The sequence below is a fragment of the Rhinoraja longicauda genome, chromosome 20, assembly GCF_053455715.1.
Source record: "Rhinoraja longicauda isolate Sanriku21f chromosome 20, sRhiLon1.1, whole genome shotgun sequence".
In the NCBI taxonomy this organism is placed as follows: domain Eukaryota; kingdom Metazoa; phylum Chordata; class Chondrichthyes; order Rajiformes; family Arhynchobatidae; genus Rhinoraja; species Rhinoraja longicauda.
In genome coordinates, this window is record NC_135972.1 from 27,585,718 (window position 1) to 27,600,072 (window position 14,355).

General features: G+C 41.6%; 1 protein-coding gene across 1 annotated transcript in view; it reads left to right on the forward strand.

Moving 5' to 3' along the window:
• scaf11 (SR-related CTD-associated factor 11) overlaps positions 1-14,351 on the forward strand; it is a 62,580-nt gene extending 48,229 nt beyond the window's left edge. The window contains exons 13-15 of the mRNA XM_078417294.1: positions 797-1,033; positions 1,324-1,443; positions 9,609-14,351. Coding sequence (XP_078273420.1) covers positions 797-1,033; positions 1,324-1,443; positions 9,609-9,755 — 504 coding nt within the window. The 3' untranslated portion in view covers positions 9,756-14,351. The remainder of the gene's footprint in view (positions 1-796; positions 1,034-1,323; positions 1,444-9,608) is intronic.
• The last annotated feature ends 4 nt before the right edge of the window (positions 14,352-14,355 follow it).

Sequence of the window (14,355 nt, forward strand, 5' to 3'; positions counted from 1 at the left end):
AATGAAGTGAGTTCTGAATCAATTGTACAATTATTTTTAATTGTCCAAATTTCTTCACTGTTGACAAACTTTTTTAGTTATATTTAGGGCTGAAATTTAATTGCATGCTATGTTTAAATACTGTCTTCCTCCTTATCAAACTGTTCTGTATGGCATTGCATCCTTCAGTTTGAAATAAAAGCTGCTAATTCATGTTTGGTCATTTTCATAATAGGAAGACGAATGTTCATCTTCCAGCAGTGTTGTTGAATTTCGGGTGGTGATTTTGACTCTTCTCTCTTGAACATCTGCGATAGAGTTAAGAAGTAATTGAGGAACAGTCCATAGTTGCTGTTTTGTCAATCATTTTCTAAAAGAGAAAATTTGGAATCTATGCCAACCTAAATATTAATAACAGATGACTAGTCTGCTGCCTTAATGTCATTTCAGATTGGATAGCTTTTTTTGATGTATCAAGAGATCTGTATGAGGATCTCTGTTCAGGAATTGGGGGTGTGTAGTACATTTAATTGTATTGGATGAAACTTTGATATGCACACTGAAGTTAGTGACATGAAATCACACCTGATTTAATTGCATTATGTAGTACAGCTCCTAAATGTTGAAATGAAAGTTGCCTTCTAGATATTTTTTTACGCATTTGACAGCTAATAAGTCTTCACTAACAACTCATGCTTTTATAAAACTTTTTTTGCAGAAGTAACTATCTTATTAAATACCATCATTTTATTCAAATGTTTATTCTGCCTTTGTGGATACTAGAAATACTTGATATTTTACTTTGCTTGTGTTTTAGACCATCCCTCCTCCTAGTGGTACATCTGAAGTGGATTTGCAGACCAGTGCTGTGAGTGTGCCCATTCCAGCCGGAGGCTCAGACAAGGCAGTGCCTGTTTCACTTCCTCTCGATATTTCTTCTTCTGCCTTTCAGTCTGTCCAACAGGTCTTTGCAACTCTTTCAACTGCAAAGACTACAGTGGAAAAAGAAAGCCTAAAGGAAGAATTTGAAGTAGAAAGGCCCAGAAAGGACAAGGCAAGTCCAGAAGTAGTGAATTAATTACATTTTACCAAATTACATTTCTCTACATTTTAGAATCAGAGATCAGGAGGAGGCAGTTCAGCTTCTGTTTTTAAAAGCCATTTGAACCTGTGAACGAAATAAAGTACCTGTGCTTTATGTAATGCAGTTTCATGGTTCCTTCATCCATATTAGTTTATTGCTACTATCTGTTGTTGATTCATTGACATCTTGTTCTGGGTTTGGTGTGATACCTTGATAAAAGCTGCTTAGTATATAACATACAACTTTGTTTTCTAATACAGAAAGGTACTATTCAGGAAAGAGCTGTAGAAGAGGTAAAACTAGCCATCAAGCCTTATTACCAGAAGAAGGACATTACCAAGGATGAATACAAAGAAATAGTCCGCAAGGCAGTGGATAAGGTAGCATTTTAAAATATATTGTGACTGTGTCATGATTATGTATGGTGGTAGAAGAAGAATTAGAAAAGTACTTTAAAGAAGGAGAGACTAGATACATTTCTTGCACAGTGCTGCAAGAAATGGAACATTTGGTCATTTTTGTTTAACAATCAGTTGTTTTAGGTTGCTAGTCATGGTGTTCTAAGCCAGAGAAGACTAAGTAGGTTCAAATTATCTATCACACATATATATTTGTTCTTCCATTAAGGTTATTTAAATTCTTATTGCTGGACGTTAAATCATACAACTATTAAGATAAATTCTAAAGAGTATAATAATTGCAGTGGCGAGCACTTACAAAATATTAGATAAATGGGGACTGTCACAATAATTTATAAAGACCACACTTGAACATGATGGGATGTGCAAAAGGAAATTAGTGATTGTTCAGTGTTTGGTAAAGGGTCTGCAATGTCTTAAGTAGAGACTGTTAGATAGAAAACAACAAGAAATGGACTAAAATTTGTAAAATGTCAACTGTTGCAATTGCTTGCTGAGGATTGTTACAGCATTTGTGTCTTCAAAGTGTGAGTTTGGACATAAGAATTGAAGATAAATATTACAATTTGTAGAACTCGAGTTATGTGACATTGCAGAAATGGCAGAGAGAAACTGCAGGAAGTCAATGGGCAAGGAGGATGATCTTATATAAAAAATATACAGAAGGTGAATGTAGACCTGCATTATTGATGAAAGTGGAGATATATCATAACTAGTATAGTGCTGACAATATTGGATTAATAATCCAAAGATTTGAACAAATGAAGTAGAGACAAGTTTAAATCCCACCAGTGCCTCTGGAAAATCTGAATGTAATAATGAAATGAATCTAGAATGGTAATGATGAAACCACTGGAATGTTTATCAAAAACGTGTTATCCGGTGCTATTTAGAGAGTGGAATATCATTATTTTGGATGGTTTATATGTGACTGCAGACTTACTAATATGGTTAACTCTGAACTACATTCTGAAATGCTTTTGAAAATCTTGCAGTTCCAATTCATTTGGAAAAGATTGCTTGCCTTCATCACATAGAAATGAATGAAATAAGTTATTGCATTGGCGACTCTCAACAGATGAACCAGTCTATCGTTAGGGTGAGCAATAGCCAGTAATATTTGTGCCTCGAGTGCAGGCAATGGCCATCTCCAGCAAGGGACATTGAATGCATTGCCATTACTGAGGGCTCCATGTTGACATCCTTCAGACTAGAAAGGGTCAGACACTGGGCATCCTGCAGTGATTGACTCATCTCATCTAAGGTATTTATTCACAAAATGCTGGAGTGACTCAGCAGGTCAGGCAGCATCTCAGGAGAGAAGGAATGGGTGACGTTTCGGGTCGAGATCCTTCTTCAGACTGATGTCGGGGCGGGACAAAGGAAGGATATAGGTGGAGACAGGAAAATAGAGGGAGAACTGGGAAGGGGGAGGGGAAGAGAGGGACAGAGGAACTAAAGTTGGAGAAGTCCATGTTCATACCGCTGGGCTGCAAGCTGCCCAAGCGAAATATGAGATGTTGTTCCTCCAATTTCCGGTGGGCCTCACTATGGCACTGGAGGAGGCCCATGACAGAATGGTAAGGCTGGGAGTGGGAGGGGGAGTTGAAGTGCTCAGCCACCGGGAGATCAGGTTGATTCAGGCGGACTGAGCGAAGGTGTTGAGCGAAACGATCACCGAGTCTGCGTTTGGTTTCACCGATGTAAAGAAGTTGACATCTAGAGCAGCGGATACAATAGATGAGGTTGGAGGGGGTGCAGGTGAACCTCTGTCTCGCCTGGAAAGACTGTTTGGGTCCTTGGATGGAGTTGAGGGGGGAGGTAAAGGGACAGGTGTTGCATCTCCTGCGGTTGCAGGGGAAAGTGCCCGGGGATGGGGTGGTTTGGGGAGGAAGGGACGAGTGGACCAGGGAGTTACGGAGGGAACGGTCTCTGCGGAATGCAGAAAGGGGAGGGGATGGGAAGATGTGGCCAGTAGTGGGGTCCCGTTGGAGGATGATTTGTTGGATACGCTGGCTGATGGGGTGGAAGGTGAGAACGAGGGGGATTCTGTCCTTGTTACGAGTGGGGGGAGAGGGAGCAAGGGCGGAGCTGCGGGATGTAGAAGAGACCCTGGTGAGAGCCTCATCTATAATGGAAGAGGGGAAGCCCCGTTTCCTGAAGAATTAGGACATCTCTGATGCCCTAGTGTGAAAACACCTCATCCCGGGCGCAGATGCGGCGTAGACGGAGGAATTGGGAGTAGGGGATAGACTTTTCGCAGGAGACAGGGTGGGAAGAAATATAGTTCAAATAGCTGTGCGAGTCAGTGGGTTTATAGTAGATGTCAGTCACTAGTCTGTCTCCTGTGATGGAGATGGTGAGGTCCAGAAACGGTAGGGAGATGCCGGAGATAGTCCAAGTATATTTAAGAGCAGGATGGAAATTGGTAGTGAAATGTATGAAGTGCTCATCTCATCTGATGCCTTAAATTTGACGAGACACATGAAGTGTGTCATGGAATGTTCTCCAGATTAGTGCAGTCCCAACTGATCTCGAGAAGATTGCCATTATTCCAAAATAGAATTAGCCTGTTTATTGGTACCCTATCCCCCACCCTAAACATTAATTTCCTACTCCCCCTGCACACAGGACAGTAAACCCTCATTATTACAGACCACTTTATTATGGATGTTTGTTATAGCGGACGGACAAAGACATATAAAGAAGGGAGGGTGGGGGTAATTAGTTATTTACAATTGGAGAATTCAATGTCCATGCCATTAGGTTGTAAACTACCTAAATGGAATATGAGGTGCTGTTCCTCCAGTTTGCGTGAGGCTTCACTGGCAATGGAGGAGGCCGAGGACAGAAAGGTTGGTATGGGAAGGGGAGTTAAAATGCTTAGCAACCAGGAGATCCAGCAGGCCTTGGTGGACCAGGCACTGGTGTTCAGCGAAACAGTCGCATGGTTTACCCTTGGTCTCATCAATGTAAAGAGCACCAAATACAGTAGGCGAGATTAAACATAGAAACAAAAAATAGGTGCAGGAGGAGGCCATTCGGCCCTTCGAGCCAGCACCGCCATTCATTGTGATCCTGGCTGATCGTCCACAATCAATAACCTGTGCCTGCCTCCTCCCCATATTCCTTGATTCCACAAGCCCCTAGAGCTCTATCTAACTCTCTCTTAAATCCATCCAGTGATTTGGCCTCCACTGCCTTCTGTGGCAGAGAATTCCACAAATTCACAACTCCCTGGGTGAAAAAGTTCCTTCTCACCTCAGTTTTAAATGGCCTCCCCTTTATTCTAAGACTGTGGCCCCTGGTTCTGGACCCGCCCAACATTGGGAACATTTTTCCTGCATTTAGCTTGTGTAGTCCTAAAACATATATAATTTTATATGTTTTATAAGAGAAAAAGAGTAGCAAAGTCAAATGTGGGACACTTGAAGGCAGACACGGGTGAAATTATTATGGGTAACAAGGAAATGGCAGAAGAGTTGTACAGGTACTTCGGATCTGTCTTCACTAAGGAAGACACAAACAATCTCCCAGTTGTACAGGAGGACAGAGGGTCTAGGGGGGTAGAGGAACTGAAATAAATTTTCATTAGGCGAGAAATGGTATTGGTTAGACTAATGGGACTGAAGGGTGATAAATCCCGTGGGCCTGATGGTCTGCATCCCAGCGTCCTCGGGGAGGTGACTCTAGAAATAGTGGACGCATTGGTGATCATTTTCCAATGTTCAATAGATTCAGGATCAGTTCCTGTGGATTGGAGGATAGCTAATGTTATCCCACTTTTCAAGAAAGGAGTGAGAGGGAAAACGGGGAATTACAGACCAGTTAGCCTAACTTCGGTGGTGGGAAAGATGCTGGAGTCACTTATTAAAGAGGTAATAACGGTGCATTTGGATAGCAGTAAAATGATAAGTCCAAGTCAGCATGGATTTATGAAAGGGAAATCATGCTTGACAAATCTTCTGGAATTTTTTGAGGACGTGACAAGTAAAATGGATGAACGGGAGCCAGTGGATGTCGTGTATCCAGACTTTCAGAAAGCCTTTGATAAGGTCCCGCATGGGAGATTGGTGACTAAAATTAGAGCACATGGTATTGGGGGTAGGGTGTTGACATGGATAGAAAATTGGTTGACAGACAGGAAATAAAGAGTAGGAGTAAACGGGTCCTTTTCAGAATGGCAGGCAGTGGCGAGTGGAGTGCCGCAAGGCTCGGTGTTCGGGCCACAACTGTTTACCATATATATTAATGATTTGGAAGAGGGAATTAGAAGCAACACTCGCAAGTTTGCGGATGACACAAAGCTGGGTGGCAGTGTAAACTATGAAGAGGATGTTAGGAGGTTGCAGGGTGACCTGGACAGGTTGAGTGAGTGGGCAGATGCGTGGCAGAAGCAGTATAATATAGATAAATGTGAGGTTATCCACTTTGGCGGCAGAAACAAGGAGGCAGATTATTATGTACAGTTTTGGTCTCCTAATCTGTAGAAGGACATCCTTGTAATTGAGGCAGTGCAGTGTAGCTTCACGAGATTGATCCCTGGGATGGCGGAACTGATATATGAGGAAAGATTGAAAAGACTAGGCTTGTATTCACTGAAGGATGAGAGGGGATCTTATAAAAAATATACAAAATTATAGAATGTTCTATGTTTCTATAAGATCCTCTCTCATCCTTCTAAAGGCAGTGCATGTGAACCTCTGTCTCAGCTGGAAGGCCGATAGATGTGAGGGAGTAGGTGTAGCACAGGTGTTACAGCTCCTGTGGTTGCAACGGAAAGTACCTGGGGATGAGGTTGTTTGGATGGGAAGGTATGAGTGAACCAAGGAGTTGCAGAGGAAGTGGTCCCTGGAAAGAAGTGGGGTTGGGAAGATGTGTCTGGTGAATGACGTTGAACGTGATGGAAATGTTGGAGAATGACATGTTGGATGCGGAGGCTGATGGGGGTGTTCCGGGTGAGCCAGAGGTTCGCAAGTATCTCCTCTAACCTCGTCTACTGCATTCGGTGCTCTTGATATGGCCCAAATGTTGGCAAGACCAAGCTTGGAGTAGATGACCGTTTTCTCCATTCTATTCCATCTCTCCCTACCTCTGGCCTCACATTTCACATCTCTCCTCTCCTTGCCACACGGCATTCTGTCTCCTTTTCATCTCTGACCATTGTGCACCCGTCTGTCAATGAATCTCCCTCACCTCTATCCATCTATCACTTGCCTGGCTTTGCCCCACCCACACCTGCCTTCCAGTTTTCTCCCTCCACTGCAGTCTGAAGAAGGTTCCCAATTCTACACATCGCCTAGTCATGACCACCAGAGATGCTGCCTGACTTGATGGGTTACTCCAGTACTTGGTTTTGTCGTTCCCTCTATCTAAATGATTGAATCGGTTCAGCATGCAAAAAGGAAGAGAGCTGGTGGCAAACAAATCTAAAGGCAAACAGCTCTAAAGTATCTACCAATACTCTCCTCTGCCTAGCAGAGCTGGACCTTACCGACAACAACGTCTCCTTCGACTCCTCCCACTTCCTCCAAATCCAAGGCGTAGCTATGGGCACTCGCATGGGCCCCAGCTATGTCTGCCTCTTTGTCGGGTACGTTGAACAATCACTGTTCCAGGTGTCCACTGACCCCCATCCCCGAACTCTACCCTCACTACATTGACGACTACATTGGTACTACCTCCTGCACCCATGCAGAACTCACTGACTTCATCAACTTCACCACTAATGTCCATCCTGCACTCAAATTCACTTGGACCATCTCTGACATCTCCCTACTGTTTCTAGATGTCAACCGCTCCATCACACGAGACAGACTATTGACTGACCTCTATTACAAGCCTACTGACTCCCACAGCTATCTAGACTACACTTCTTCCCACCCTGCTTCCTGTAAAGACTCTATCCCCTTCTCCCAATTCCTCTGTCTACGCCGCATCTGCGCCCAGGATGAGGTTTTCCATACCAGGGCATCGGAGATATCCTCATTCTTTAGGAAACAGGGATTCCCCTCTTCCATGAAAGATGAGGTTCTTACTGGGGTTTCCTCGATATCCCGCAGCTCCGCTCTTGCTCCCCCTGACCCCATTCGTAACAAGGACATAGTCCCCCTTGTCCTCACCTTCTACCCCATCAGCCTTTGCAGACAGCATATAATACTCCAACATTTTCGCCACCTCCAACGGGATCCCAGTACTGGCCACATCTTCCCACCTCCACCCCTTTCTGCTTTCCGCAGAGACCGTTCCCTCCGCATCTCCCTGGTTAACTCGTCCCGTTCCACCCTGTCCCCAGGTACTTTCCCCAGCAACCGCAGGAGATACAACACCTGTCCCTTTACCTCCCCCTTCGACCTTCCAAGGGCCCAAACAGTCTTATCAGGTGAGGCAGAGATTCACTTGCACCTCCTCCAACCTCATCTACTGTATCCGCTGTTCCAGGTGTCAACTCCTGTATATCGGCGAGACCAAGTGCAGGCTCGGTGATCGTTTCACTGAACACCTCCGCTCAGTCCGTCTTAACCCACCTGATCTCCCGGTTGCTCAGCATTTCAACTTCCCCTCCCATTCCCAACCTGAGCTTTCTGTCCTGGGCCTCCTCCAGTGTCAGAGTGAGGGCCCAGCATAAATTGGAGGAACAGCACCTCATATTTCGCTTGGGTAGCTTACACCCCAGCAGTATGAACATTGGCTTCTCTAACTTCAAATAGCCCTTGCTTTCCCTCTCTCTATCCCCTCCCCTTCCCAGTTCTCCCACCAGTCTTACTGTCTCCGACTACATTCTATCTTTGTTCCGCCCACTCCCCTGACATCAGTCTGAAGAAGTGTCTCAACCCGAAACATTACCCATTCCTTCTCTCCAGAGATGCTGCCTGTCCCGTTGAGTTACTCCAGCATTTTGTGTCTACCTTCGATTTAAACCAGCATCTGCTGTTCTTTCCTACACAACTCTAAAGGAAATTCATCAACTCATTAATGCAAACTCATTAAACAGGCATTTCCTTTCAACTAACACTCTCTGCCTGGTGGAACTTGTCCATGACTTCTCTTTTGACTCAAGTGGAAGGTGTGACCACGCCTGCAATGCCTGTTTTTTTTGTTGGTTACGTTGAACAGTCCTTGTTCCAAACGTAACTATCAGCATTCCCCAGCTCTTTCTCCGCCACGTCGACAACAGCATTGAGGCTCCTCCTGCACCTGTGCAGAACCTGGTGATTTCATTAACTTTACCACTAACTTCCACCGTACCCTCAAATTCATTTTGACTATCTTTGACATCTCTCTCCCCTTCCTTCATCTCTCTGTATCCATCATATGGATAGACCAGCGACTGACATCCACAACAAACCCACTGACTCCCAGTTATGTGAACTCCACCTCCTCCCATCCTGCCTCTTGCATACTCTGCAAGGGGCCTCTATACCCCTACTCTCAATTTTGCCATCCATCCTGCATCTGCTCCCAAGATGAGACTTTCCATTCTAGACACCCAAGATGTCCTTTCTTTAGTAAACATGGTTTTCCCCTTGCTGTCATAGATGGTTCCCTGACCCGCATCTCCTCTGTGTCCCGTAGTTCTACTCTTGCACCCCCCCCCCCCAGACAGGGGGAAGGATAGAATTCCCCAGGTCCTTGCCTTTCACCCCATCAGTCTCTGCATCCAACGCATCATTCTCTGACATTTCCTCCACCTGCAACGTGATTCCATCACCATCATGCTATCCCCACCCCTTTCTACCTAATGCAGAGACCACTCCTTCCGCAACTCCTTGGTCTCTCGCTGCTCCCCCTGTGATTCCTCCTTCCCTCAAAAAAAGATCAGTCTGAAGAAGGGTCTCGATCCGAAACGTCACCCATTCCTTCTCTCCAGAGAAGCTTCCTGTCCTGAAGTTACTCCAGCATTTTGTGTCTGCATCTGATCTGACATGATTCTTTCCTGCACACTGCAGATCAAATGCTTCTGTGAATAAGAGATTTATTGGTCCTTTTATGTGCCATTCATCAAACAGAATATTTCATATTTTAATCTTTACCGTAATTTTGCTTGTAAGTTGATTGATTTCCGGCCGACCCTATTTGCAGATGTACTGAATTAATCCACTGAAATGTGTGTGTTTATTTCTAAGGTTTGCCATAGCAAGAGTGGTGAAGTAATCCCAGGAAAAGTAGCAAACTTGGTAAAAGCATACGTAGAGAAATATAAACATGCAAGGAAAGGGAACCCAAAGCAAAATCTCGAAGAATCCAGTATCATTGGGAACAAGTCTTTTTAAACGATATAAAGATATAGCAGATTGATTACCAGTGTTAACATGAACCCAAAATAGAATGATGAGTAGGAAATTTGTTTTCCATTGGTTCATATAATTTTTCCTACAGAGATTGTGGTTTTTTTTTAAACTGATGCATTTGGGACACCACAATAACATGAAATAAAAGCATGCTGTTGTTAGTTCAATGGAGTTGCAAGGATAATATGATCTGTCCTGTCCCCTCCTGTGGGCTCTCTGTAGATCAGCTGTACAAATGTGATATTTGTTTAGATGATTTCCTAATGTATCAAAATATCTTACTGATTCTTTTTTGTTAACTCTAGTTAAATGTTTTTGTAAACAGTTTGTATGCTGTACAAATGCCTCCAGGTTTAACTGGAAGCATTGGATCATGTAGTTGCACTAAAGACTGGCAACTGAGGCTGTTCAGCTATTTTAGTGCATTTAGGGTCTAAACAAAAATGATTAATTCTGCTAGGACTGTTGCTCAGTGGGAAAATGTTTGATAAAAGATTTGATTCTATAGTTTCATTTTTGAGAAAAGCAGAAAAGAATGGTTTAAAATGTGATTGGAGTATTCTGTAATACTTAACCTCCACACCAAAATAAATTTTCTGCTGCTTGTCAAAACAGTTTCTGGGTCTTGATGAACATGTATATGGGTTTAAATTTATTGAAGATCAGATGAGAAATTTGTATTTCTACTCCAGAAGTGGAATCCTTTGTAAAAGCATTTTTGTTTGATGTCCTGGTGATGGTTTTAGAGTAGTACATTCCATTAGGTACTGACGTTGTTCGGTGAACTTTAAACACAATGAATTAGTATGGCAATGAACGATTCAAATACTGGGGTTGGATCCTGTATTATAAATGCCTATATAACTTACATATTGAATGAAGCTCATTTTTTGGTATTATCAACAGCTTGAGGTCTGTATTTCTACAGCTTTCAAAACACTATTGTCAGCAGTGCTTAATTGTTTTTTATATTATAGCTGATAATCATGTAGAACAATATCACATGCCTGCTAGTTGTTGTTTAATGGAATCTTGTAATGCATCAGACTTAGTTGTTCTTCCCCTTTTTCTTTTTTTTTTGATGCCCCTCCTCTGGATTTCCTTTAAATCCTTTAGGTTATATCAAAGAACCTTTAAACCTTTCACAGCGGAACATGCTTGCATTTTGGATAAGAGGACTAGCACATTTTATATTGGCAAATTTATTGAAAAGCTTCACACTTCATTCGAAAATGTAGTAATGAAAGGAATGAGTGCGAGAAATGGTTGGTACATTTTACATATGGTGAAAGTGCAGGATTAACATTGCGAAATAGTTTTCAGCCTATTTAAAGGTATACATTCAAAGTTAAGTGTATACATTAAAAATCGCCTAATGTTAATTATTGCATGTTTGTCATTCATTAATACTCAGACTATACAAGGCAGAAAAAGGTTTAACCAGAGTCAGAGAAAATAAATGAGTTGCAAGAAGTTTGTCCTGTAACCACAAATATCAGTCTCCTCAAAAGTCTGAACTTCCAATGTTGCTTTTGTAAAAAAAACAACCCTTGACTGACAAAGCAGTTTATTTGCAATGGGGTTTGAAAATATTTATAATTCATGTGACGCTGTTATTGATCTGTTTAGTTGAAATGATTTGGAAAGCGATGGGGCCTTTAATTTTTTCTGGAATAGAATAGAAAAATGCCTCGTATTCAAAAATATTGGTTGTAATTTAATCTCTAAAATTACAGAACATCATGGTTCATTATCCATTAAAAGATTAAGAAAAATATACTTAGCTGCGGAATTATTAATGAGGGGCAGCTTTGCATTCAGTTCTCTAAACATGCATCCTTAATCCAAAATTTATTTATCTGGAAATTAAATTAATCACTTTAATCCTAATGTGTACTGTACCTTGGGACTCAAGGATTCTCCTCTCAGTGACCAGTTTATGGTGGGAGTGGAGTTATCAGTAAGATAGGAGAAATGTAATTTTGTTATTAACCTCTAAGTAAATTTTGGCTTGGTATTTGACCATTGGATAATATCAACCAGTTTCAATCCTGTCCTTATGCAAATTTTCCAACAGACTTACCAGATAGGAAACATGTTTTCCCCTGTCTGCTGCAACTAAGGTGCGTTTGGACCAATTGTTCATTCTGCTGTCAGTATAATTGAGATTATGTGGTCAACACTGATCAGAAATCAAAGTGCACCCTCTATTTAGGCAGCTCAACCTCACACCTCTCAGAAACAGACCCATGAGGGAGAGGTGCCAGTTTCCATGCTGAGGATCAGCATTTACAGGTCATTGCCACTGTTCATCTCTGCAGAATTCAGTATTAATTATCTGGAAGTGATCATTGTGTATTTTGGAATCTCAGTAATTGCTTGGTACCAAAGGCTGCTTGAGTTTGTCTATGTCGTTTGTTTTGAGGAGGAAGTGATTTGCTGTGAACTAGTTGATGACTTATGTTTATTGAGCCACAATTTTAAATTAGATGTTTCAGCATAAATCTCAGTGCTCCAAAGGGTAAAACAGCTTTGTCGCCATATGGTCAGCAATGTTGATGATATGCCCTATCCAAGACAATTTGTACAATTCTTTCCACTGGTTGTAAATGGTTTTGTAGACATAAAATCATTGTACCAACTGGTTAAAGTAAACTAAGATTAGGTCGACTGTACTGGAGTAGGTTTGTCTCACTGCTAATCAAAATCTGTTGCTCATGTGTTGACATGCATTGTGGTTTATCAGCAGCTAAAATTGCAGGTGTAAGGCTATTAATGCATCTCACATGGGTACATACCAAAGGCCACGCATCTGCTTAATATTTTGAAAACCAAGTACGAATGTAATTTTAACCTGGTGGATAGGGGCATGAATAAGCTTTAGCCCTGAGCAGATCCTAATCAGATTCACCTTTGTTTTTTGATACCTTCTCTTCATACCAATTTATGTAGAGCAGAATAAATGGAAAAAATATGCTTACATTTATCTGTGAACAAAGAATTGTTGACCCTGGCATGGTGATTTGATTTTTTTTTCAAAATGGTAGATTGGTGCAGGTATTTCAGTCTCCTGGATTGCTCAAATTAATGTATTTTACCTATTTTGTAAAATAGTTCTGTTGTGTGATGTACATAGTTTAAACTAATAAAACCCTTTTGGTTTGCATTGTAAACATTTTATTTGTAAATATTTCACTGAACCCTTTAATGCTAAGGCATTAGATCAAACAGACTTGATTCTAAGCAAGTGCTCATCTTCCCCATACATTTGGTAGGAGTGGTTAAGAGAACTCTCTGCAGCGAGTGGCAGAAGCACCTTGTGTTCAAGTTTACTATGAATGTTGTACTATTTCTGAACCTTAAAGGATTTTTAACTGCTGTGGTAATTGGAATAATATTGAAAAAACATCTGCTCATGTATAATGTTAAATAGAGTAACAAACCCTAGACTGGTATTGTCCATAGCAAAACAATATTAGTTATACTAATGAATACTGGAATGTTAACTTCAAAGAATTTTGAGCAAAAACTATCTGTAAGAGGACCTTAGTGTGTCAAGCAGCATTAATGTGGAGGGAAATGGACAGTTGACATTTTAGGTCTGAGCCCCTCAAATCTAGCAGAAAGAGGTAGGGCAAGTGTTTGTGGCTAGTGGATCATTAGCAGATGTTGGCCAGGGGAGAAGGGTGGAGAAAACATGGGTGTACCTGGTTGAATCTGTTAAGGAAAGTGAGTGAAATTAGGTTGATTTGTAAGGATGTTACTAGTAATGACATTGACATAGTTTTGATTGAGTGTATATAAATAATCAAAAGCCATCAACGGGGACACAGAAAAAAACAATTTTCAATGAATAGCAGAATGTGAGACTTGCTAACTCCGTGAGTGGTTAATACATCAATGGGACACTGATGCAACGACCTCACTGCTATAATCAGAAAAGAATACTGCCTCAACAGTACTGAGTTGTGTTGCAATTTAGTAAAGGCCTGATCTCAATCTGTGAATGCAACAAGTTGTTTACAGACCTACATTGAGCCATGTGTGACGTGCTGACTAATCCATAAATAGCTGCAAAATGTATTCTGATACACAAACAGTAACTTTCAAGCCATATTCTGTGGAGGCACCACATTTCTGTACAAGCAGAAATAGCAAGTTGGATGCTCAACCACATTGGAACCTGTGGCTTTGTGCTAGAATGAAGTTCAAGACTGTACTAAGGCCAGGCACGGACCAGTTCAAGGCCAAGGGGGAAGAGCATTGATAAATCCAATGAAGAATGCAGAACTCGCTTCACCCAATACACAGGCAGTAATATGCTAGTAAGAGTAACTAAGAATAATCAGAAACTTAATATCCCAACCAGTACATCAAGTTACATTGTCACTTGTCAATAAATATCCCCAAATAAGGGTAACAAAAGATCATAGGAATATATTTTATCTGGACCATCAGTTAAAGCTTTTCAAAGCAGAGTGAAAATAGTTCTCTTTAATTCAAGCACTCTTCATTTGTTCTAATTAACTCTTGGACAGCTTCCACTGCTAATTAAGAATGAAACAAGCAGCGACACAATTAT